The sequence below is a fragment of the Struthio camelus genome, chromosome 3 (assembly GCF_040807025.1).
Source record: "Struthio camelus isolate bStrCam1 chromosome 3, bStrCam1.hap1, whole genome shotgun sequence".
NCBI lineage: Eukaryota > Metazoa > Chordata > Aves > Struthioniformes > Struthionidae > Struthio > Struthio camelus.
This window is the reverse complement of record NC_090944.1, coordinates 44,450,777-44,478,766: the sequence shown is the minus strand read 5'-3', so window position 1 is coordinate 44,478,766 and position 27,990 is coordinate 44,450,777. Positions and strand designations below refer to the sequence as shown.

At 36.8% G+C, this 27,990-nt stretch overlaps 1 protein-coding gene across 5 annotated transcripts in view; it reads right to left on the bottom strand.

Annotated features, from left to right (window-relative positions):
• Positions 1-613: 613 nt before the first annotated feature.
• The window catches only part of MEI4 (meiotic double-stranded break formation protein 4), a 145,855-nt gene continuing 118,478 nt past the window's right edge, over positions 614-27,990 (bottom strand). For 3 of the 5 annotated variants that reach the window (XM_068937588.1, XM_068937589.1, XM_068937591.1), the window contains 2 exons: positions 2,143-2,352; positions 614-722 (listed from right to left, as the gene is read on the bottom strand). In XM_068937588.1, the coding sequence (XP_068793689.1) occupies positions 666-722; positions 2,143-2,352 (267 nt within the window). In that variant the 3' untranslated portion in view covers positions 614-665. Of the gene's footprint in view, positions 723-1,211; positions 2,353-27,990 lie in introns of those variants that run through there. The other 2 variants (XM_068937590.1, XM_068937587.1) reach the window with 1 other exon arrangement.

The following is a 27,990-nucleotide window of genomic DNA, read 5'->3' as shown; positions in this document are numbered from 1 at the left end:
GCCCAAGCACAATACATTAGGGCACTTTATAGGCATTTCATAGCTTAAACATCCCAACCACACAGAGATATCTACATGCAGATATCTCCATTTTGTGTCTTCATCTTGAGGTAAATCCCACCTTGGTGAAAAAGCTCTCAGAGGAACATGACACAACAATCTGCCCATACTGCTTTCCAAGGCTATTGCTACCACCACAGCTGAGATAAGACTGCCAAGATGGTTTAACTGTATTATGTAATTTTGCACTGAAATAGACCGGGAGATCTCAGGTGATCAGTTCATACTCTTTGCTGAGAGGCTGGTAAGTTTCTGAAATCTTAAATAGTGTTAGAAGCAGAACTCTAACCCTGCCCTAACACTTTCAAAGTTGCCTAAAGACACTTACTTTCACACTCTTGTCAGAGCACAAGTGCTCTTCCAGTGGCCTAGAGAGTCTGCTGGTGAGACAATGCCCGTTCACTTTTTGTAATCATACTTTCAGCGCTGTTTCAGGGATGGTGCATGGAGATGGCAGAACTGTCAGTCTACCTTAAACACGTGAAGATAATTAAAACAACAACAAAGAGGCACAGAAGTTCCCAAGCGGCTGTCAAACTTAAGTTCTTGTTTATTCAGTTTTATTTTCTTTAATTTGGATGAATTTATCAGAATTTCTAATGTGACTATTCAGGAATACTTATCCTTGTTTTGCAAATCAGACAGGTTTCTGTTGAGGTTTGCTAAAAGAAAGGATTAAAGAAGTGTTATACTAAGGCATAACCAAATACTAGCTTTAAGAAAAAGAACATAATACTGGGCACTGTCTAAACAAGTATGAAAATCTCTTTTCAGAGCCAGTTCAACAGCAAAGTAACTTGTTTTGAAAATACTAATGTATTTTACCTGCTCAGAATACTTGGGTTAATTATCTGTAATAAATGAATTCAAATTAACAAGATAAATTATTTACAGCATCAATAAAGCTTTGTTTCAGATAATTTTACTGACATAAAAACGGATCTGAAAAAAGTGCAAATGGAAGGACAATGAAAAATGTTAAAAATGTTTTATATTTATGGTGGATATGCACATAAGGAAGTTAAATTGTTTAACTATTAGAAAAATTGCTGTTCATTATAATTGCCCCCCAAATTTATCAAAGACCAGTTAAGCTATCAAAGGTCAGTTAAGCTATTGTTGAACTCTTATTTTAAAGGCCTTCTATGTTTATGATGATTTCTATTAAAATATATAACTTTAATACAAATATAATTTCATTCCACAGAAATAAAAATGTAAAAATTAGCTATAATACATAAATACAAAGGGAATTTTATCAATATTCATTTGTCTTAGAAAGAAAGGTTTGAAGCAATTGTAAAAGGGGCTCTATTTATTCAAGTGAATCATTAGTCAACTCAGAGTAAATTAGGCTTACTGCATATGCATACACAAGTAAAGCCAAACAGTACACAATGAAAGTAATAAAGTTGTAAAATTAAGTATCAGACTTTATTTAGCTCAGAAAACTCTTATTTTGATTAAACCAGAAACTAAGACTGTTCTAGAAGAATTGGTAGCAGTAAGTTACCAAGTTTAAAAATACACTTACTTTATTTCTGATTCCATTATCAGACAGCAATCTTTGCTACATCACTTTTAATGTATCACCTCGTTTTTACCAGGTATTAAGGCTATTTGATATTATCAGTACGGCCAACCATCAAATGTCTCTAAAGCACATAGATGCTATACAGCTCTTAAAAAAGATATGCATTTAGTCGCCCAGGTCGGAAGCCTCATTATTTCTAGACTTAGAAGTGGATAATGCTTATTTTAAACATCATCTGAAATAGCTTTCCTTGCTGCTTTTTTTGCCTGTATAGGCAAACGCCACTATATTGTTTTCCATTATGAGGAAACAGCATTTATATAAAATAACACCTGGACTACTACATTTTTTTCTGTATTTAAAATCAGAAATAAACTGCATTATCTCAGAAACTGCTCTATAGCATAGTAGTTTAAAGTAAATGTTTTCCAGTAATGACAATTTTCCTGTCTGGCTCAAATATTTTCCAATAATAACAAATGCACAGTTAAAAAGTAGACTCTTTTTTAGTCTATTTGTATTTGAGCTGAGTTCAAAAGAACACTCACTCTCCACAAATATAAAGAAAACAAAGGGAATTCATCTGAAAGGTGAAGAATAATTTGATCAAGGTTCTTCAGAAATTTGTTTTTTTCTTCCCCATCATATTCTGAGCTTGAAATGTTACTTTCTTCTGTCTCATTTTGAAGAAGTTGTTCCAGAATCATGAACAGAGAAAAAATATTCTCATACTGGGTAATGTCATACACGGCCTGGGTCTAGGAATAAAGAAAAAGCAATGCATAAATAAGCATAATATGAAAGTGCTTCTGTAGGCCACCATCTCAGCTGACAGATTAGAGAACAATGTTAAAATTTACAATAATATTTATATAATTAGAATGACTCAGATATGATTTCTGCTAAAACAAGTTTTCCTCCTTGTGACAAAAGCGAAACTGCTAACTCTCCATCATTATCCCTATCAAATGAACAGTCAACATAACCGCCTGTTGCGGAATCAAAGGTTTTGTCTACTTAATTATCCACAGGCTGTGGCATATAACAATGATTTATGATCAACAAAAAAGGTTTTGTTTGTTTTAGGTTATAATTGCAATTGGTAGATTTCCATTTTCTGAGACTTTGTGGCTAGAAATGGAAATCTCTGAAAGACAGAAATAGCAAATAAAAAACAATATCTCCTTGGTTCCACTGACACCAAAACTTATTCTTCTGTATGAATGTACTCAGAAAGCCTCGTTTCCTTAGCTTACCACTAAAAGCACACCAAGAAAACAAAATTCATTTTTGTTTCTCTGGCTCCTTCAGACAAGTCTTTTTAACAATCCTATAATTTTATACCTTAACTTGCATGATATAAAGGATTCTTTGCTTCTGTCATTTGATAGAAGACACTGTCGTGTCATCACTGCATGGCTATCCCATAAAAACGCATTTTCTTTCTTTCATTAACAGTAGATTCATGGCTTATTCATTCATATTGATACCTTCTTAAAAATAGTGAAAAAAGAAACATCACAGAACCTACAACGATAAATTATGATCCTGCTGAGAAAAATTGCCATGTAGAAACAAAACTGAAGTTCTATGCTTTGATTTCCTGTAATTTGAATATTAGGACAACTTTACAAGCAAAAACCTGCATTGGCCTTAAGTGTTGGTCCTGCAAATTCACTCGGATCTTCCTTTCACATGAGTAATCAATAGAAAATGTTTTAGAAAAGCAAATTATATCACTTCACTTATCTCTGTAACCTCAGGCTTTTCCAAGCAGTTAAACAACTGCGTTTCAGTGTGTCTTGAGAAGTGCAACTGATTGAGAGCAAATTAATACGCTACTGAATTGATTATGAATAATAGGAAGCACCAGCTACCTAATTCTGTTTCCTCTGCAAATTCTACTACACTAAAGAAACATTATTTTAGCTGTACAGAAGGGACTTTGAATAGAAGAGATAATTCTTTTCAGGGGACAAATGCACTTTGAAATACTGTTTTATAACACCAGTAAAAAATCAGTTTAGAACATTTTCTGGCTCAAGGTTCATTAACCTGACTCAATTATTAATCTGAACAAAATGTGTCTCCATTTTTTTTGTCAGATGCTTTTTGTAGCACTAATTGATGCATTAAGTACCAACATAAATTTATGCCACAGAATTAGTAGAGAAATACCTGAACTGTTATCTAATGGTGCATATACAGTTACAACAGACCTATTCATCTTGCTCACCAATGTGTATAAGTGGGTAGCTGCACAAAAATATGTGCACGCACATGCAGCTAGTCCATCCAAAAAGTTCAGAAGGTACATTTGTAAAGCAAACCTTTTCTTAAACTCTAAGCTAGCATGCCAAAACATATTAACATTAACTTTAAATATCGCATAAACGTGAAGCAAATAGCTAATGTAAAACTATTTTTCAGACAAAATTTTAAGAGGATCATGATTTTCACAGATGAGATGGGTACCCAATATGGATTCTGGATACTAACTTTTGATTTGCTGATCAAAAATACTGATCTTTTTTTCCAGTAAGTCCAGAATAGTAATTATCAGCTCTTCTTCAGAACTTCTTCTAAAGCATGCTTGCTCCCTTCCACTTTGATAATTATTTCCTATATGTGCCCAACTAAAACTGATCAGAGATGTCTCACGAACCCTTGTCGCTTATAAAACATTTTAATCATCTTTAAAATGGATGTGGGAATTAAGTTTTAAATAAATTAAAAATAAGTCAGCTGACTGTATCTCAGTGAGTCTTCCAAGACCAAAAAGAGCCAAAGTTGAACTCAAGTTATTTAGGAAAAAAAGTATTGAACACTGAATGACAGCTTCTGACTATAATTAAAAAGGGGCATATGAAATGAATTCAGGCTTAACTGGTTCTACAGATGGAAATATCACCATTTTTATTGATTTTTGCTGGTCTTCGGATATTATGTTCATATAGGCTGAGTTTTATTTTGCTTTTGGCAAACTTACAAACTGTTTACTGAGTAGCCTTTGACACTACTTTGGGCAATATTTATTTAGCCTCTGGCCTTTAAGTAGCTGGACCTTCATAGACTCTTCTTCAGGAAACTTTTATCTGGTCTTAGGCTTCTGCTTTGTTGTGTAGCTAGATATTGTCTTGCACCACCTTTTATCTTTTAGCATCATTTTTTTGAGATCAGTCCTTGCTGATCTTACCTCACTGGACATTTGAAAATGTGTTTCTTAACAGTAAGATGAATTTTGCAACAGTCTCAGTTTTGAATTTAAATTTTAAAAGTATTTTCTTTTACTTGTTCTGATTTCTTAATCTGATTAAATTTGTCAAAGTTAAAATTCATATTTTAAAATGATTAATTGTATAGGACTGAGCTATAGTTAAAATGGAAACATGACTTAAAAAGGTGTAGGGGATCTCTTGGCCAGCTTTGCTGATCTTCTACTCATAATTCACATATTTACACCACCAAGTTTAGAATGTAGGGAATGTTAAAACTTTGGGCTGCAACAAATTCTTCTCTTTTTCCCAGATTACAGGGTGACCACCTAAAATAGCACACATTTACTACAACTGATAGCAAGGAAGAAATTCTCTGACCTGTCTTCTTTACAATATTATCTTAAGAAACAGTGCTAGCATGTTAAGGGAAACTGTTTAAAAATTCAAGCAGCACTGACAGTCAGGATGCTTAAAGGCAATCTCTGTGCTGGACCCATGGGCCTTTATTATGCTTCCTCTGTTTGCAAAGTAACAACCAAACTTTTATCCGATGCCCCTGTGAAAGTTTCCAAGCTACTTCTGTTTTATTGGACAGATTTGGAGTTTAGGTTTGCAGCAAAATTTGGGGCCAAAAAATAAGACTGTAGAAGCACAGAAAGAATTCAAGTAACCTTCACAGAACGGTAGATGTAATACCTGAAGGTGAGGTTATTCACCCAGAGATAGAAAAAATCCCAAGCGATTGTACAAGCTCTGCACACACAATATTTTTCTTTTCATGCCTTGCTGGCTTGTACTAATTCATATAATTTACTCAGATACACTCAATAACAGCAGTATAAAACAAAAACAGGAGAATAAAGACTAGCTTTAAAGAAATTCTTTACAATTCTTAAGCCATTTACTGGTCACAACACACATTTCTAGTGATATCTGTCTAGGCTGGAAAAGAGTTAAGTGCCCAATGCCTTTAAATATTACAACTTTTAGACACATACTTTTGCTACTCTAAAAACTTGTCTATTATATTTGTTTAATGCCTTCCTCATTCCTCACTTACCACTATTTACTATCCTCTTTCTGATCACAAGCATTTCTCCCTCCTTACTATCATCTATTTAATACTGTTGCACTCAAATTGATCTTTCTAGGAAATCACTTATTAAAATGAATAACATCAAAAGTGTCAAGCTATGGTCTTCTGTTACATATATTTCTAGGAGAACTCAGACTATTAGCAAAACAATCTATGCCACTGCTCTAGGAGCAATTTAATTTTGTACGGATCCAGCCAGGCTCTGAAATAGAAAGTTCCACCTTCCCACTATACTGCTGGCCACTTGCTCCCAGTCCCTACTTTGTGCTAGAGCTAGTTCATGGGGTTGCACACTGAATCTGAGAAAACAAAAGGCCTGGCTGAAACCTAACATTTATTTTAAGTAAGGCTAGCCTTCAGCTGAATCAGTCCCTAAATAAAGTTCACTTCATGTCAGTGTGACTGTTCATGCTCCCATGCATGGGAAGCAGAAGCTAGAGGCAGCAGTGTTTTCTCCCAGGTTAAACAGATTTTTACATTCAGGAATTCAGTGGATGAAACTACTAATTTAGTAATGACAGAAAAACAGCCTTGCAGAGGATTTTATTCTGGGCTAATAAGGTGAAACTGTTACTGGTAGCGCTGCAGGCAAATGACGAGGCAGCTGACTAGACCTTGCTCTGAAATGAAGCGAACTAAACACAACATGAGGAATTGCTGGACATGACATGTAACAATGTAAGAAGCTGGCAAAAGTTACTGACAGCAGTAGGAGAGAAGGCTGGATTTTACAGTTTGTTAAGGAGAAGTTAAGTGAGAAACAGCCACACATCACAAATAGCTGAAAAGGAACATTGGGAACTTTTTGGAGAGTAAAATCTTTCAAGGCCAACAGAACCTAAGTAAACATAAAATATAATATAATAAAAAATATATATACTATGTAAGGCTGAGATTTAGAAGAGTGCTATTTGGGGATACCTGCTGGGCTGCCCCATACTTGATTACCGCAGCCTAAATCAAGACAATAAACCAAACCTGTTGTTTTGACCATACCACATCAACCCAATATGCTTCTGCAGAAGGTCAGTAGGACAGAGGGATCAGATGAGAAGGGGGGCTTTCCCTGGCCAACAGGAGAACAACTGGACAGACAGACCGAGCATCCTGGTACCATCACTGGCATCTAACCATCACTTCCTAACAGTTATTAACTTCTCAGTCTATTTTAGTACAATGATTTTAGACACATTGTTGTCCTATAAAGAATGACAGAATTCTCATAAAGCTATGATTTAAATGGGAGTTAATAGTTATTCAAAGTGTGTATTCCACTTCTAATTATATCTTCATTTCCATATTTAGCATTTTTTTCTAAGAAATTACCATCAGAATCCAAGTATGTTACTTTAAAACATTCTCTGCTGCTGTAGGCACATTAGGTTTCATTATTCACTCACTGTGTTTCAACGTATGCCATAATTTGCTGTCTTGATTTTCTGCAACTAAAAGGGCTTGCCTAAACTAAGAGGAATGTGTATGTGGGATAGAAACAACAAGGCAGTGACAACCTAATACAGCCATCAGCGTTCACAGAAACGAAAAACAGTTTCTGTAGTCACTTACACACATATAGAAGTGTACATATGCACTACATACAGGAGTTCTTCTGAAACTCAACTTCCAGTAATTTAACAATACAATTCGCCTAAGAACTGTACCGTTATAAAAACACTAAATGAAAAGGCATTCGATAGCACCACATTTATAGAAAAAAAGTTTCTAAATCATCACAATGAAAAACGTAAAAGGAGTGACTGGTCGGAACTCTGCCACTCAGCATTTGGTAAATTATGTATGTTTTTTAAGGTAATGCTGACAAATATGAGTTTTCAGGAAATAAATTCACTGAAAATATTCTTTTCTTCTCATACATCATCATGTGTACAGTCAATATTTTTTTGCACTACTTATCCAACCTGACTCAGAGGTTAATGGAAATGTGTTTCAAGAATGACTAAATTGTTTCCTCGGGTGGTGATATATTCTCTCTCTCTCAATTTTATGAACAAAGAAGATTAATTCTCACAAGGAATTCTGATCTTGACACTTTGTTTTTCTTTTGAGAAATCCCTATTCACTCTATTCGTTGCTGTGTTCAGGTTATAAAGACAAGACAAATATATTTTCAGAGTGCTGCATGTATGTTTGGAAAATTGGCATTTTACACCAAAGTCACATGGAAATTAACTGGATGTTCCACAAGCATGTAAATAACCTCTATTTGGATCATTAAAACTTACAAAACCAACAATCTACCAGAAAGCACACACTAGGACAAAATACGTTATCTCTAATTGCTGTTCAGAGATTAGAAAACATGCTGATAAGCATCTCTAAAATATTTAAGGCAGCATGCATGAAAGACTTTACTGGAAATCTTTTTATTCTGATTTTAATACCATTGTCTTCAGTTAAAAAGTAACCACCTTATAAACTGCTGTGCCTCGGGATTCAGTCTTTTGCTAATTAGCATTTCTTTGTAATGTCTTTCTGTGTTGCTCTTTTTAAATTCATACTTCCCTAACATTTTTCCCAGTAATCATCATCTTTATTAACTACATTAATATTCACCTGCCATGAAGTTCAAACTGATTTACATCCTCTTTCGCTACCTAAAGCAAACTTTATACCACCTGCAATTCCTTATTTACATTTTTACATATATATAAAAATCCACTTTCAGAGCATTTTAATATTTGGTTCAATGGGATCCAAAAGTCCAGTTCTGGCATCTTTATCCATTATATTGCTTTCTCCTCTCCAAAAGATTCAACAGTTCTACTTACGGATCAAGATAAAACTTGTCTGCATAAAGTGTCAAGGAATTATTAACATTTGCAAAAGTTAAATTCCAGAGGGGGAAAATGTCAGCTAAACTCTCAGAATAAATGCATCTGTAGCTATAGTGTGTGCTACGATTACAATTCTAAGCAATATTTTGTCAACAACATTTTACAAGTCCCAGCCAGCCTCACTCTAGACATGTTTCAGAACAACAATCAGACCCCTCCAAAAATGATGTCCGCCCAGAAACTATAATTTAGCATACCCTGGAAAACATTTTTGATAGCAACAGGAACAAGCACTTTACAGTCTATCACCCAAGGGAAAGATGCTTACCCTAGAGACATCTCTGTATTGTGCCTCTTCCACACATCATTTAGCAGGGTCATCTATTATTCGTAACTAATATGATACATTGAATTGAAGAAATTCCCATTTCTCCTCAAGCAATATTATCCTTATCCAGTAATATGATTTCCATTATATATTTTAAGAAATTAAACGTATCAGCAGTAAAGCACTCAGGTATCCATTTTAGAATAGGAATCGCAACTGCAGTTGCCTTCTAAGCAACATAACCAAGACACAGCCTAAAAATACAAATTCTAATCCCCGTTATTCTGTTATAGAAAGCGAAAATATGAGCTGTGAAGAAATCTTATTTAGAAAGAACAAAAAAAAAGTATGAACCTTGTTCTTGAGGTAATAGGAATTTACAAACCAATTTCCCTCCAATCTGCAAGGCATAAACCTGAAGTGTCATATTTGTTATTTCTGTAATATATCCTAGAAAAAAACAGTGCAATTCTTCACAAGCTGAAGCATAAAACATAATTTTTTTATTTCAGAAAGGAATATGAAATAGAGTTTGTGAAAGTATCTATCACAATATGGGTCCTTCTAACCCAAATGGACTATTTAAGCATAATTATAATCAAAACAAAAACATAGTGAACCAGACAGTCCTATCCAAAGCTGCTATCATGGAAAAAGCAGAAAGAAAACTACAAAAATCATATAATGAAATTACTCAGGCATGAGATGGTATTTGACTTTAAAAAAAAACAAAAACTACATAAATACAGTAGTGTGAAAAGGTAGTTTTTTTAGAGCTTCCATGCAGCAGTTTAGAACTTGTGTGTGTCACTGCACCACTAGTGTTGGAAAGTAATAATATGCAATTAAAAGATTAGCCCTCTAATATTCAGCATGCCAGAAGTACCTCTAAAAATGGCTGCTTTAGAAATAGCCTTTTGAAACCGTCTTCTCCAACTTTGTATGAAAATTGTAGCAACCTGACAGAATCTGAAAAAAACAATACAAACTTGAAAAAGGGATTAAACTGCAAATTGCTTGTCAGAAGTCAAATAGTTTTTTTTCACTTTTTGAACTAGAAAGAAATGTAAAAATTATCCAGACATGATTGTGTAAAAAAAAAAAAGAACATTATTATTATCAGTGAAATATATTAAGCCATGCTATGCCAAGCCCAAGAGCTTTCTTTAACTAAATTCAGAACAGTCAGACTCCCATTGAACCTAGTTTGGGGAAAGTCACAGTTTGCACATGGCCAAACCTGCAAATTGGATTATTCTGTAAAATTTAAGTGTGTTACTTGGCAATAGCCCAAATGGCCTTAACTAAAGGAAATGATTCCAAAGAGCGTAAAGTTAAGTTAAAATCTGGATGCAACATTTTCAGCAACCACACTGTCATTTACAGCATGACTCATTCCTTGGGCTAGCAAGATGCCATTGAGAAACGATGTACCTGGGAATGGCAGGACTTGAAACCTATTAAGAAAGTTAAAGAAACATTAGACAGATTGACCTTCAGCATGAAAAATATGTGAATTTTCCATCTTTGGTATCATTTTTGTTGGGAGTGTCCTCAGTGAGAATCTGCAGCTCAATAAATTAAGCAGAACTGACAAATAGAAAGCCGATGTCACTGGAAGAAAGCCAATGTCACGTCAGTCTTCAAAAAGGGTAAGAAAGAGGAGCCAGGAAACTCCAGGCCTGTCAGCCTCACCTCCATCCCTGGAAAGGTGATGGAGCAGCTCCTCCTGGAGGTCCTCACTCAGCATGTGGAGGACAAGAAGGTGATCAGGAGTAGCCAGGCACGGCTTCACCAAAGGGCAATCATGCTTGACCAATCCGATAGCCTTCTGTGACGGAATGACTGGCTGGGTAGATGAGGGCAGAGCAGTGGAGGTTGTCTTTCTGGACTTCAGCAAGGCTTCTGACACTGTCTCCCATCACATCCTCCTAGGTAAGCTCAGGAAGTGTGGGCTAGACGAGTGGACAGTGAGGTGGCTTGAGAACTGGCTGGATGGCCGAGCTCAGAGGGTTGTGGTGAAAGGCGCAGAGTCTAGTTGGAGGCCCGTGGCTAGTGGTGTCCCCCAGGGGTCAGTCCTGGGTCCAGTCTTGTTCAATATATTCATCCATGACCTGGAGGAAGGGACAGAGTGCTCCCTCAGCAAGTTTGCTGATGATACTAAACTGGGGGGAGAGGCTAACACACCAGAAGACTGTGCTGCCCTTCAGAGGGACCTGGACAGGCTGGAGAGGTGGGCGGAGAGGAACCTCCTGAAGTTCAACAAAGGCAAGTGCAAGGTCCTGCACCTAGGCAGGAATAATCCCATGCACCAGTACAGGCTGGGGGTTGACCTGCTGGAAAGTAGCTCTGCCGAGAAGGACCTGGGAGTGCTGGTGGACAACAGGTTAAGCATGAGGCAGCAGTGTGCCCTTGTGGCCAAGAAGGCCAATGGTCTCCTGTTTTGCATTAGGCAGAGTGTTGCCAGCAGGTGGAGGGAGGTGATCCTGCCCCTCTCCTCGGCCCTGGTGAGGCCTCCCCTGGAGTACTGTGTCCAGGTCTGGGCTCCCCAGTACAAGAGAGACATGGCACTCCTGGAGAGAGTCCAGCGGAGGGCTAGCAAGATGATTAGAGGGCTGGAGCACCTCTCCTATGAAGAAAGGCTGTGAGAGCTGGGCCTGTTCAGCCTGGAGAAGAGAAGATTGAGAGGCGATCTTATCAACGTGTTCAAGTATCTGAAGGGGGAGTGTCAAAAGGATGAGGCCAGTCTCTTCTCCGTGGTGCCCAGCAACAGGACAAGAGGCAATGGGCAGAAACTGAACCACAGGAAGTTCCATCTGAACCTGAGGAAAAACTTCACTGTGAGGGTGACAGAGCATTGGAACAGGTTGCCTAGAGAGGTAGTGGAGTCTCCTTCGCTAGAGATATTCAAAACCCGTCTGGATGTGATCCTGGGCAATATGCTCTAGAGGCCCCTGCTTGAGCAGGGAGGTTGGACTAGATGATCTCCAGAGGTCCCTTCCAACCTAAACGATTCTGTGATTCTGTGATAGTGGAGAAGTACAGGCCCATTCGTCCTTGATAAAAGAATCCATTGGAGGGATAATATACTACTGTTGTGTTGGGTACCTAAGAGCTGAGTACTCTAGAAAGAAGGTGTCCAGTTCCATCAAACAGCTGTGGTAAGCCAAAGGCCTAAGGATAATAAAGTCAAAAAGGACCAGAAGAATACTGTATTTCATTCAGTTCCCCCAAAAGGAGGCTACTGCACCCAAATTGCAGATATCAGAGAAACTTAAAACATAAAAAACGAATTTGAAGTGGAAGTATAAATTACAGAAACATTAGAAACAACTGCCCAATCAGAATGCAAAGTATGTTCAAAGTCAGAAAAGATTGAACTAAGCCCAGTGAAATAGCATCTGCCTTGAGAAACCTAAAAGATAGTGTTTTAGGCAGAAGACTGATGTGTCTGATGGAGCTACCAAAGACAGCTGACATAATTGTACCTGCAGGTGCTCATGGGACCCTGATGAAAATTATTATACTGAAGTTTCCAGAAACAGGTTGTCATTCTTGTGAACACTGTATGATAGCTGCATAAAAGAAGTTTCATGGTATCAATCAACCAATTAAAGAATAATATAAACAATTTCAGTAATAAAACAGTGTGTCATTCTGTGACATAAATGGAAGTCAGGAATGTACTTCTAGTTGGTGGAACTGAATTTTGCAGAAAATTAGTTCAAATTCACATTTCAGCTCAGGTAATGATGTCCTCTAATAGCCTGAACCAGCCACAGTATTAGGTGAACTATATCAGAAAATTTGTCCTTATGATCTTCCTCAGCAGTCAGACCTTGCCCTGACATGCCTTTCCCTGCTGGACCCCAATTTCGATCCTTTCAGCTCTTCTCCATCTCCCTCCTGCCTCTGAAAAAAAACCGGAACGCCAGATAAAGTGTCCCATAGGTATGATTACCTCTCTGTGCTAAGAGCAGAACCGCACTAATATGAAATACACTATAGGTTACACTCCAGTGACCACTACAAACTCTTTTGCTCTCATCTCTGAATCTTAAATCTGAATAAAATGCATTTTTTTAATTTGATCTTCCCACTAGAACACTGTCTTGGGCAAGGGGGAGAAATCAAATCTGAAGATTGAAGAAAAAGACATAAATCTCCTTTTATTCATTTTATAACTATGGAGGGAATTACAATAGTAGAATAATCAGTAATTTTTAAGAACTTTAAACAGTACATGCTCCTTCTGTGAAAAGTAGAGTTTAAAAATGCAATTAGAATTAACCTAAACAATCTCAGAGCTTAATACAGTTTCGAGAAGGTCACAGAAAAATAGTCCCTAACCCTCACCATCATTAAGACAGCACGTGGCCTTTCGTGTAAAATAAAAATTAGTAACATACTAGAAGAATTGAAACAACCGATAAAATAGACTCTCAAAGATGACTCTGTTCTTTCTGCAGGTGCCACTGTACTAGTCACTTATTAAATTAACTAAAAGGAATGCTAATGTCAGGTTTACTGTGCAATTAGAATGTAGTGTTAGATACAGCATATGTCATTTATGATGCATTTGCCATGAAATATTAGAAAAATTCCAACATTTCAGATTATGGCTAACCTTCCAGAATGGCAGCTGAACTTTAGTTTGAGACAGATGTTTTACTTTTTGTTCAGGACCACTTTAATTGAAAAACATCTTTGCTTATTTCTAACCATGGACCAGATGGGATAATTCTGAAATACCTGGTACTTCACGTTACACACAAAGCTATTTGCAATCAACTAATTCCATTTAATAATTATCAGTAGGTTACATATACAAGAACATAGCAACGCTTCTTTAATTCCTTTAGTAACACAACGGCATTCCTCTTTTCTCAGATATTGCATTTTGCTACTTAAACAGATATATATTTATGCTGTATATTTAAGGCAATTTAACATAACTGCTTGATTTATTAAGCAGGATTAAAATCACTGCAAATAATACAAAATATTAAAAGATCATATTAACAAAACTTATTAAAGACACAGGCCACCCAGGTCTTCAAAATCATTTCAGATGATAGCAGGAAACACATTAACAAAAGTATGACAGGAAATCATTACATATTGAATCATTAACACGAGGAACAAAATCCAACGCTATCAAAATTCAGGCGCACAAATCCTCTTTGTTATACTGCAGTTGACACCTAGTAAATTCCTAGTTATTATAAGGTATAACCTACATGGTATAGTAATCATAATATCCACTAAGAAGTGAGCAACATCAGCCGCAGGATTAAAAAAAAACAATTTTTTTAATGCTCCAACTTATTTCATTAGAATAAAGTCACTATCTTGAATCTGAGTACTTTTCTTGGTTGGGGGGGGCGTTAGTTCTACTGGTATCAGTGCTATTACAGAGAATACGCATGCTATAGCAGAGGGAAAACTTCCAGGACAATGCAGCAATTTGCAGACTCTGAACAAATAAGCAAGCAACTCTACATTTTAATGGTTTTAAGGTAGCCATAAAATACATCCATTCCAGTTTCCCTGCTGACAGCAGATCAGTCAATAACAAACTCATGCTGTGACTGTTTCTGCTACTGGACTCAACTTATTTAAAGCTAATTCAAATTCTCCTACATTCTACTGGCACATGGTCATTGTTTTGGGAAAGTTTTCAATCTTTCCAGTTTTGCAGTTGCTAAAAAATTTAGCATTTGGTTTTGCCACAGTTCCTTCTCTCTTCCTTAGTACTGTGCATTTTAGATTTCTTGCTGGAGATGGAAGAGATGAGATTATCACCATGTGGAACTACGGCTCATTTAATGCTCATTTTAGTCCTCAATCCTCTGGCCGATAAAAATTGAAACACTTTGAATTCCTTACTCCTAAAGGGTTAACTAGACTTTTCCCACCTGCTGTTCCTCAGTGTGATCTCAGTCTAGCGTTCAGAACTGTACAAGGTCAGTTTGGGGACATTAGCAATCTGTATGTTGCTTTACCTTACCATTAAGACAGCTTTCTTGATAGCTATAATCTCTTTTCAGAATAAAATATGCCTCAAGCACCATTCCAAACCACTGCCACCCCTTGCCCCCAAGTGACATAGCAATTTCGGACCAATCAGGAAATCTTCTTACCTTTATATTTCCCTCCTCCTTCCTCACAACCTTAACAGTCTGATATTACCTCAGGGTTATCAAATTGAATGCTCACTTAAAGATGAAGGCACTTAGTCTCTAGGTTCTAGACTGATCTTAATTCTACTCCTTTTTTAAAAAAGTAAGAATCTATGAGCTGTAGAGCCTACACCTTTACTTTTGCAGGAAACTGGTCTCTCTTTTCTTGGACCACAAATAATGTAACCTATTGTGAAAGACTACCATGAGCAGCATCCTTGAAAAGGAGCAAATTTAAGAAGGGTACAGGATGACAGTAAGGAAAATTAAATGGAACTGCTTCTTAGTGCGGTAATAAAATTTTTTGCACACAGATAAGAGTAAATGTACTTCCTAAAGAAGAAGGCATTATAGCCAAAACTGGAAAAAAGTAAATTAGAAGAGGAATGTAATAGGCCTCTTGGGCATATCTGCAATGCAAGGGTAGCTATCTCATGGAACTTTTCTCAAACTAGATCTTCATGCAGGCGATGCTGATACCATTTATTCCTGTGGATCAAACTGTAGCTGTACATGTGGAACAGCCAAGGAACATGGCCTTTTAAATATGATCCATGGATCTGGATTCCTCTGTGTTTGTCATTAAGCCAAGGGATCTTAATATGGTTCTAGAATCCTCAGTGAAAGGAAGGATCTCATCTACTCTGTCATTAGAAATAATTAAGTTATCAAAAAGTAGATTATCATGGAGGAAAGCATTTCTCCAGGTAAGCAAAACTAAAACTAGGAGATGTTTCTTATAGGAAATGTAAAGCTTCTTGTCTGAGAGGAAGTATCAGCGCATTCATTGCTGTTTGTAACAACCTTGCAATGAATGAATAAACCTTGGAAATATTTTTTTTTCTCAAAGTTTGTCTGAAAAAGAAGCTGGTGAGGGGGTCCATTAATGCAGAACTTCAAATTTGTACTGTAATAGGGAGCCTGGTCATTAGACAGAAGAAGTTTATGGCATGCATAACTTCTCAATTCTGCTGTCATGCCTCTGGTCTGATCTCTAGAACTTGACCGTTTTACATTCTAATCCATCATCTTCTTTCAATGTGGTCACAGAAGTAACAATAAAATCCCCTCCACGCACCAAAACCAAATGTAAAGTCAGTCTATCTTGGTATCTTTCTATCTGTCTATTTACTAGATGGCTTGAAAGTGGAGACTTTCATAATGACACTGCCAGCTCTACGGTAGCCTTATTCATAGAGAGATATCCTTGTTGCTATCTGATGACAAGGGACATATTCTCCAAAAGGCATCTTACCACTAAAACAACTCAAAAGCAAGCTAATTGTGGCACTAAGGAGCATCATGGTCTGAGGAAAAAAAGTTTCTCAGTACACAAATCCCCAAGCCATCTGGCTTATAATAAGGTGGGCTAAAAGAATCTAAGAAGTTCCAAGAGTAATTGTCCTAATATACCATGATCTTTCAATTGCAAGAAGTGAAGTGATGCCAGACAAGGTATACACAACTTCTGCTGGTGCTGAAGCATGGGACACAACAGATTTTCTTCTGGTTAAAGTCAATGGCTTTTGCAGGTTTTCTTTGGCTTTGAGTTAACTGACAAACTCACTAACAACAGCAGCTATTGTTCTCGGCTATGTGAATTTCTTAACGAAGGAAAAAGGTAGTAGGGCCTGTAAAGGTAGCTTTCTGCTTTTTTCTCTCAGCAGTTGCAAATCATTATTCTTTGGGATGAACACCTCTCATTTCATAGCTCTCTCTGAACTCTAAGTTCATATTACATGGCTTGAGGCATAGCCTTATCGTCAAACAAAATTGCACCATAGCAACAACAGAAGGAATCCTGCACAAATAGTGTCCTACAATCCATATATTCTAATAGTATGGAGAGTCAGATGGTCAATGCAACATTCTTCCTGAATCAACACTGTTTGTCATCACGTAGTCATTGGTACTGGTTAGAAAAAAAAAAAGAGAGATTAGGTGGGTAGCTCTCAAAATATTTTTATGGAAGTAATCCGTATTCTTTGTACCTAGAAGCAACCACCACCTGAAGGTGGGAGACTCCTGTGACAAGGAGACTTGTTCCATTCATATCTGGTCTTCCTATCCTTGCCATCTGTCCAAGAGCCCCATTTTCCTTCTGAGAAAATTAAAACAGCTTTGGAAACATTCAGAAACACTGAGTGAGGGTTTTTCAAGGAGCAACTGCAACTTTTGAATTCTTTAGCACATTTAGTACTTCTTATATAAATTGCAGCAAGTTCTGATGACATCTGGGGAGAATAAGATAAAGGTTAGAATCACTCTACCTCCTGAACCTACTTTTCTTACTCACCCTCGGATTCATTAGATGTGGATTCTCAGAGAACCACGAAGTACTGGCTGAAAATTATTATCTTAGAGAGAAATACAACTGAAGTGGTATCAATAGTCCAAAGACAAAGGGTAAAGCAGAGAAGGAATAAAGACTATAGAGCATTAGCTCATATGACAAGAATTTTCATGGAATATCCATATAGACTGATTAGCTAGAAGGTTCCAGACACAGGTTAATACAATGGCACCAGTGACAATTAGAAGCCACCTGCTTCACTCCGCATTTACTGCCTTACAGAACGTGCTACCAGTTTCATGCAGGAAGATCTGAAGATCAGAAATGAGAATAAACTTGGTATTATCTTTGAACAGAAGTATCCCTTTTCTCAGATGCAAGTTTCTTACCTTCAGTTTTTAGTGCCATCTAGTTTTTCCATAAAGGGTAGAAAAAATACTCAGTTTATCTTCTTTATATCATACATTAGTTTGTATACTTCTGTCATAACCCCTCATTTATTTCTTCTTTAAATCACAAATCTTTCTTTTTCAGAATAGATTATTTTAAATGCCTCTAAATTTGTTGCTCTTATTTGAACCCTTTCTATTGTTACATATTTTCTGAGAATACATTATTACCCGACCAAATTTACTGCAACTTATCATTCCTTCCTCTGTCAGTTTATCTGATTGCTAATAATATTCTAGAATAGTTGCTCTGCATGGAAATAAAGTAGCTAAGAGCATATTTTCTGTGCTTGGTAAATGGCATAGAATTAATTTTAAAGAACTAATTCTTAAGTATGAAACAAAATAATAATACCTCACAATTATGAATAAGAATTACAATAACTAAAACTCTCAAAATTTGAATTTGCATAGCTAACATCAACTTGCTACAATAACTGATGAAAGAATAATGACAAAATACTTGCAGTGGTTTTTAATTTACTGCTCTTGCACTGCAATATGATTTATTTTGGGTTTTAAAACTGTACTAAATTGCATATTAAGATATGGCAATATGTGCAACAAGGTTTTATTAATACAACTGTATGTCATATTTCCTATTGAAAACAACCTACGCTGGCTCACCTATAAAATGAGCTCATAACAAATGCCCACTTCATGCAAAGCAGCACATTAATATTCCACACAGACTGTAATTGCAGTTGTACTGTTTCTATAATATTCATGTTTGTAAGCAGTTTTGAATACAAGTCAATTACTCTTTTTTGGAATGTTCTTGCATTTATATTAAACGCCTTTGAGAAGATAGCCACTGCCTCACAGGAATAATTTTGCAGGAACACAGGTACTTTTTTTTTAAAAAAAAAGGTCATATTTTGACTTTGTGCAAGTCTGACAGCATTTCTTTTGTCTTTATTTTTAAAAAAATTAAACAATTCAAGTACAGTGATTATTCCAGTACAGACAACTGAGTTCTGAATTGCTTTACAAAGACATAGCACTATAGTAGCACCATTAGAACATATTGAGACAGATGCTTAAAGACTACTGTAAATGTGATAATCCATTTTAAGAAGGAATTCTGGATTTTAATGGGATGCATAAGTGAATAAAAGGAAAAAAAGGACCAAATGCAACCAAACATGAATGACCTATAAGAGGATTAGCATAACATAATAGTTAAGGATATTTTTGATGAGGAAGTGAGTTAGCAAGACTAAAAAAAATGCGTTAATGTGTCAGACAAGTGTTTTCCTCTTCTGTTAACCCTTTTATTTTGTCCAAGGATTGTGGAAAGTGACACAGAAAATAAGTATTTCATATGAATTTCATTCCGTGTCTAGTCCATGACTGGTTTTGCAATGCTTTGTGAGCTAAACAAGTGTGAATGTTATTATATAAGAAGTATTGTGAATGGAATGGTGGAGAATTTGGGGAACAAAGTTCAATAGCTCAGTCTAACTATTTGTCTACGTCAGAGATTAGGCTGTACAAATTCATTATTCCCTAAGAAAATAATTCTCTGTAAGACAAGGGGACATCAGAAGTGCCAGTACCTACTGACATCATTTAAAAAGATACATGCAAACCTCTTCCTTTCTATTTTCAACTCAAAAAAAATCAGGTGCTTTAACCGAGGAAACCATTTTGGGTCCGGAAATTGCAATCCCTAGAGCTTGAGTTATATAGAAAAGCAAAATTTAAGAAAATCAATCTCTTCAACTTTTCTTAATTCTTAGAATAGCTGTTTCCCACTCACTGTACTTACTGCTGTCAAGCCAGCGTGGAAGATTCACCTCTCCCAGCACTGTATGAGAAGCTTGGGAGCTTCTAGGAACTAGCCAAATAAAACTGAGGCGCTATCATATTTCTTCAGTTATGTCCCTCTGTGATGTAACACTTCAAGTTACAGTAAAAAATAATTTGTTTTATATTTTTTTATATTAAGAAACATATAAGGTACAAAATACAAATCCTTAACAAAAATCCTTAAAAAAAATAGTTTTGCTTTTAAACATAGTCAACCAAAACTGAAAAGTTCTGAAACTAGGAAAATCAACAGCCTTCAAGCAAACTATGCAGTGAAATGACAGGGATCAATTATTGAAAAAGTAAAGTAGAAAGAGTTGCACAAAGCTGTAAGAAAGCCAGCAAAAACTGGCTGATAGCAAAAAGCCAAATAGACAGTGATTGACTAGCCCACTTTGAGACATATGCCTTAATTACAAAATCACATTTACTGCTCAGTCCTAGATGTGAACTATAGGAAGGCACACAAATTAAGAACCAGAAACAACAACAAGCTGTGATAAGAGAGTAGTTACATTTTTAGAGAAAGAAATGCTGAGAAAAGCAGAGTAGTAATTTCATTTCTGTTTAAAAATTATTCCAAGTTCTTGGTGATCATATATCTGAAAGAATAGTAAATAATGTAATAGATGCTTTTATATATACTCCACTGTAAATCTAGATGGGACCAGAAAGATCATATTCCTTGATAGTAAGTTTTTCAGGGATAAATCATGGAATTTTTCCCAGAAGGTGAATTAAATCATCTTTAAATTATCACTATTTTTTCTTGCAAGTTGTCAATACGCCTGCTTAATTCTTCAAGTGTCAACATTACGGAGTGAAAAGTGTGCTGCTGTTGAAAAGAATTCAGATAAAAGATGATGTAAAAGCACTGATAAAATATGAAATAATCTTTATGTAGAGAATAGAACAGGAGGCAACTCATGGCACAGCAGGTAAGGTATAAATTTATAATGTCTGTAACTAATAAGAGAAGCTAAAGAGATCAATCATGGAATATAAATGACCAGTAGAGTAAAAAAATAGTATGAATTTTAAACCATATTACTAATAAAAATAAAACCACAGATAAAAGTAAGGCCACCCTATTAAATGCAGATAGGAAAAATATAAGTAGCTATAGAGAAAAATCAGAAATAATCCAAAAGGCTGTCTCCTCCAATTCTGAAACGTAAGAAAATGACATTTCTATTCCGCATGGTATTGCAGACAGAACCGGAAAAGTGGGGATATGAAATATCATCTGCAACAATCTAACACTGTAAAAGAGACACTCTCAATGCTCTTCCAAGAGCATCTTTCTAGGATTCTTTATCACAATGAATACATATCCCAAGTCCCATCTTAAACATCAAACATATATGTACATTAAGCCCTAGATCACTGCTCTGAAGATCTATTTCAAGAGGAATAAACATTCACCAAGAAGGCAGGGTGGCCTACCTGCTAAGTGGATTTCCTTTATACTGGCATACTTTTGAACAAACTGGAGAACAGTTCTATCCCCTACACTAACTCTGAATATTACAAAAATAATACTTTTTGTGCAGGAAGTGTCGTATGTTCAATACAAACAGAATATTTAATGGTTTAGACTGTAAATAAGGAGTACCAAAGGAAGCAGAACTTTTTTCTAACCCAGGAAGATCTTAGCACTAACAGATATATGATTAAATTATAAAATAATTATGATTGTATGAAGTTAATGATTTTTAAAATGACATAAAGAAGTGGATAAGTAAAATTTATTACTATGGCTAATCATTTGAGGGACTATAATTATTTCTCAAATAGCATTTCTAAGATGCCAATTTATATTAAATATCACAGTTCACTGCTTGTGCTTCTGGATACAATTGGCAGCTAATAAAATCAGTGTATGTTTTATTTATTAACTTAGCAGAAGTGCTATTAGATTTTGCATTAATTGTTCATATTTCCCTATAGCAATGAGACCTTGAAGGTTTTGTTAGAAATGTGTCAGCTGGAACTGGATGCCTAAATCTGAATTTTTCAGTTGCAATTTTTCTACACTTAACTCTCAGGGCTCCTGAGAAAAAACACATTTTTTATTTGTCAATAACAGAAATAGTTCCTCATCACTGTTCTTGCAGACCCTGAATATGCCATAATCACAACTAAATCAATATGCCTCAATTTCAAAATTAAAAAAGGAAAATATTCCACAGACTGCATGGTCAACCTAATTTTATAGCTGAAGAGATTTCTGAAAATCTTGTAGTCAAGTGCATCATGTGAGACAGCAGCTCCCAACTATCCTTACGCTTCCACTTAAGGAAACTGCTTCCTTAGGAATGAGCTGATCTTTTATACTCTTAACTTTGTTTGTTTATGTGTGGGGGGGTGTGGGGGGTGTAAATAAATAAAACATTTTAAGTCTTCTTCTGTAATTTGGAACTCAGTATAAGCTAATATTCTACAAAGTAAGATATTGCTGATCAGGTGACTGGAGGCATCTCACCTTTGTGAGAGAAATTTTAGAAATTTGACTCCGGCTGAATCAAATTCAATAGAAATCAGTGCCTTCTGTACAGATTACAGTACAGCTCGCCATGCTTATGTTAAACCCATTCTTAGCCTGTGGAGAAATTCAGCAGGAGCCATCACCTCTGCACACCTAAACCACCCACAGTGGCTCCCACTGAACTCAGAACTGTACACTGAATGGGGGAAAAAATGGGGGGGAAAATGGGGGAAATACTATACTGCCTACAAGTAGAAGGAATTCCTATGAGGCATGCATCTTTAAAGACAATACAACTAATGAAAAGCCGAGATTTTCTATTCTAGGGTAGGCATTTTTTTTTTTTTGGTGGTTGGGAAGCTTTCATCCGTGAAGAAAGTCAGAAAAACTAAATGTGATAAATAAACTTGCATAAACCTGTATGGGGTTACGAGACCGTTGCACAAAGCAAGGTCAGAAGTTCCAGCAGCAGGTCTCTCATTTCTCTACCTCGAGAAGCAGACAAAATACACTTAACTATGTGACTTCTTCAGTATTTGCAAATTTTCCTCAAACTTTACTGGAACTTTCCCCTACCACAGACAGAATAAAAGGAATATGGTGTGCTACATGCTATTCTGACAGATTTCCTCATACCTGTAACAATGAAGTCCCTTTAAGACTCCTTTAGTAAGGATAATTAAAATGGCTTGCTTTGGTTCCTTTGCCCTCGCATTTCAGGTGAAAGAATCAATGGTGCTACACGCTGTCTGCGTCAAAAGGTTTCACATCCTCTTGGATGCTACGCAGCCTACTAACCTCCTCCCGTAACTCCTTTATCTGGTGACGCAACTGGTCAACCACAGCACACCTCACACAGGAGAGCTGACTGTCAGCCCAGGCCTCACGGAGAGGCCCCAGGCACTCCCTGCAGCCTGACACCTGCAGAGCTGCATCTGCTGTCTGAGGGTCTGTCTGGGTTGAAGCCTCAGACACAGCCGATGCAGCACCTCCAGCAGCCACTGGGGGACGTGCTCTGCAGCGTGTCATGACCATGCCTGGGGAAAGACACACCACTACAGAAAATGGAGAGGCACCTTCTTTGCCTTCTGGCACCCTTCTGCGCGAACTGCTGTATCCATTCACTGCCTCTGTTTGCTGCACTCTAGGCCTGGCTCGTATATAGGCCTCTGTCTAGCAGTGACTCACAAGGGTGCTTGACCCACCCAATCAGGAGCCACCTGAAACAAAAGCCCCAACTCCCTCTGACCAGGGCAGCCCAGAGAGCTTGTTAGCAGCAGCCCCACCTAGCTAGAACTTCCCAGGAGAAGTTAAGTCAAGGTCCCCTGCAGGAGTCCTTGCCCAGCTCTCCCTTCCTGCTAGCAGCAAGCACCGTCTAGTTCCTCGGGGGTCCCCAGAAAGTCTCCACAACTTCCAACAAGGCCCACAAAAGGCCCAGGCAGAACCCAGACACTGCTGCGCAAACTGCTGCATCTGTTCGCTGCCTCTGTTGGCTGGGCTTAACCTTTCATAAGGTTCCTGTCAGCATATGCCTGTAGGTCTCTCTGAAAGGCAGACTTGCCCTCAAGTGTATCAAGTTTGGTGTCATCCATGCACCCAATGACACAAAACCTGTCTTTATTATCTTAACAATTCACATCTTAATCAATGCAACGTAACTGGCTATGCATCACCATTTTATGTCAATCTAAACAAGATTAAAAAATATGTATGTTTAATATGCCTTCTGACCTTTTGCTCTTGGAAAGGCCTAATTCATCTGTCTGGCCTCTGATAATTTTTGATCCATGATCTTCTTATAGCTGACATAAAGCTAAATTAAACTAATCTAAACTTAGCTCTGCTTACAAGTTATTCACCTAGGCAGAACTACTACTTATGTTCTTATCTCTGTCTAGAACCACTCTCTCTCTGCAATATTTATTATATGCTGTTCCCTATAATATCTTATATTAAATGAAATAGCTAGGCTCAGTTAAAGAGCTTTGACTAAATGAGAAATCTACAAGAAAGAGTTCTTGAAAATAGCAGCTTTGCTAGAAATGTGGTAAAGTGGGAAATCTCAGAGAAAATAGGAACAACTTTTAATAAAATAACTAATTTTAAGGATGAAATGGAGTCAAGAGTATCTTGTTTCAAGATAAGACGCTTAGAGGTTTTATTGTGCCTTGCCAACTCAATTCAAGTTGGCAAGACAGATCCTAGAAGATACCAGGAACTACAAAACACACAACTTAAATCTTAAAGGCATCATGCAACTGAGGATGCTGTTATTAAAAAGAGGAAGAAATACATATATTTTTTTTTCCATTTTCCCAATTTTCTTGCTCTGTGCATTTGACTCAATTTATTTCTGCCTACATGTTTTTTTATTGCAATCAAGTGAAAATTATTCTTAAACAAAAGGAAATTAAACTGGGGTAGATTCAAGAATGTCATTTCCTAAAACTAATTTTAATTCTATACTTTTAGTGCTACATGCATTTCAAATGCATACTTCAGCAGGAAATAAATAATTCTAAAATACACACAATACAGATTGTATTGCTATAAATTATTCTATTAGTGTGCCTGTGTGTGCACATGTGTTTACAATTATGGTTCTGCCCAACAAAGGTATCTGGTTGCCTGTATTTCATCCAAGTCCATGAATGCAGCCAAAAATGTCTTAATCTTAGCTCTAATCAAGCCAATAAATCTTGCCCAAACATATTTCAGCTCCTCTTTCTGGAATACGTCCAACTTTAGCAAAGCATTCTCTACTGCACCAAATCCTGAACCTCCAAACCTTGCTCGCTACCATAACACCAGTTCAACAACTCATGCCAGCTGCTGTTTCCTTTTCTTCCCACTGCAAACGTAGCCCATCAATCCCATTACTGTATCTCCAAAGTTCCTGCAAGTCTCAAAGGCATTACTACACTTAAATCTCCTTCTTACACTTACCCTAGCCCAACAATCCATTGCATCCACAGAATTAGTTGTGGATTGAGAAGGCTACCTCATTAATCCCAAACTGAAGCCCCAGACTCCTAAGCCTTTGTCATGACAACCCTAAATCCAGCCTAGTGATCCCTTTTGTTAACATGTTTAGCTTTAGCTCAACAGATCCTACCTCCCTAAAGTAAAATCTACATCAAAAATCCTATCAATCTAACTATAGGATAGATAGGAGTTGCTGCTGACATCAGTCCTGAAACCTACTTCTTCCCTCTGGGCACAGAATTAATACTAGCTTGCTGCCCTGCCAGACCAAGTTCTAACAAGTCATGTGAGCACTGTCACTCAAAACCTAGAGTAAGTTCAAAGATCAACTACAAAACCGACTTTAACCTACTGCACTTGTCTCAGCCACGCAAACCCTAATTCCAGCCTTAGCTACAAAACAAACTTTAGCCAGTCACCCCTTTCAGCTCATACATAAACTTATTCTACTAATCACTTGTACATCACTCAAAACTCAGCAGCATGAGATCTTCTTGTTGTGGAACCAACCCAGGATGGTAGCTCCTTCCAGAAGTGGCATTCATTGAGCCCATCGGCATGAGCAGGCACAAATCCACACCATCACAACCACTTTGGTCTGTGACAGTTTCACTTGCAAACTTAGCTAGAGAGTTGGCTCTAATACCAGCTCTAACCCTAGCTGGCTCTAACCCTGCCAGCTAGCAGAACAAGCAGTCAGGTAAGTCTTGACACAACCACTCCTAAACATAGTCTTGCAAGTGTCTCCCTTAATGGTCATAACCTTGTCTTGTCAGTCCCAAACCTAAATCTGGTGCTAATCCTATACCTAGCTTTAAATCCCCTCCAGTCATCCTTACCAACTAATAATCTAAATTAAGCCATGTGGACCCCCGAAGAAAACAGAACTCAGCCCAAACTTTGTGTCAACACAGGTAAACAACACAAAGCAGAACGAAGGTTTTCAACACATAAAGAACAGAAGCGGCTGTTCTACACTTGATGGCATACCACAGCATTATTAGAGAAGACATGCTAATTTGCACATGCACATATAACCTCTCACAGTGAAATGAAATTTCAAAAGAATTTCACGATTTCAAAAGAAAATCAGTATCTTCTCATAGTTTTCTGTTCATGTTGCACGGCATTTAAATAGGTTGCTATTTACAGACAGCTTAACTATCAATTACAATTACTATCCTAAATAGATTATTAGCAACTTCTATCTCATCAAGCCATGAAATGGCTGCGCTACAACTCCTACCTTTTCTGTTACGATATGAAACACAACAGCAGCAAATAAATTGCAAGGCCATTGACACAGGAAGTCTGCATTTACCCTGTATCCAGCAAAGCATTCAGTGAAATTATATTAAAAGTAAATTGTAATGAAGACTTTCAGAAGTTCTCCAAAAGAAAAAAAGAATCAGAAGGCAATGGTTAAAAAAAATACACTGCCCTGCGCAAAAATTGAACTTTTAAGAGCACAAATGGTCTATTTGCTAATTCATATAGATAACTGAAACATTCAAAACCATGATGAAAGCAGTGCTTTATTTTCTATAACATCATTCCCTTTTGCAAAACACCATCAGAAAGCAGGAGTGCTCTGTGAAGAAAGTAGGCTAGAAGGAGCATTCTAACTACCTATTTGGAGGCATAGATTAAGTAATAACCAAATGGTCTTCTGGATTAGTGGGTATACAGTGTATGTCACAAAGATCAGATCCTTCTGCTTTCAAGCATGCAGATGGATTACTGAGCTGTATAGCAAGCAATAGCAAAAGGATAGAATTAACAGTCAGAATAAGGAAGTAAACACTAACAGGAGCATTAATCTAGGTGAACATTCATTTCATATTTTTTACTGTAGCAAGAATTCCAATAGTTCATTTTAACTTATAATTACGCTATTTTTTGCTCTCTGAATAGTCTTTTTTTAAAGCCTATATTTTGTGCATGATTTGAAACAACAAGATTTCCAGGAATATTTACAGGAATGTTTACTTGCTAAAATATGGTAAATCCTGATTTCTGTAATAATGACATTTCTCCTTTTCTAGTACTTATATTTCCATGAATGAGATGATTCACCAGTATTAAATTCCTAAAATTAATTCTCTAGTCAACAGTAATGAAGAGTTCTCCTCACAGAATCGATATTTTCCTCTTCTATTCTCCAATACACCTGAGTTTTTTGATTGCATGTCATCCTCAACTTTGCCAAGCACCTAAGTATAGTCAAAGCCCTGCTACCTTTTAGCTCTGTAAGAACAGTTCTAAATTCCTTTCTCCTTAGTATTATCATTTTATGATAGTCTGAGAGGGAACAGAGAAACTGCATGAGCCATTTCTCATTTTCCTATTCTATTTGACATGCCATACTATTCTGTATGCATCTTAAAATCTAACCTATAATAGGGGATGACATCTGCAGCAAAATCAGGTATACACTTCAAAGGTGTATGACACTCTTTTGATCTACACTGAGTCTGGACTGAATCTTTCCCCCCTGTCTTTTATGGGAGAGATTTATTTCACAAGCATCTATTTCCAAATTAGATACATATCTATGAGACAAAATGCAGACTTACTGATTATTCTATCCAACCATTAATTCCTTACTTAGCAATAGCATCAGCAATCAAATGGAACGAAAAGTAATCCTGTATTTACCCAGAGCATTATTTTGTAGGATCTTTCCCAGCTCTATTACTGTTGTATGTAATAAAGCCCTAAGATAGTTCATAATTTAAAGTATGTTATAT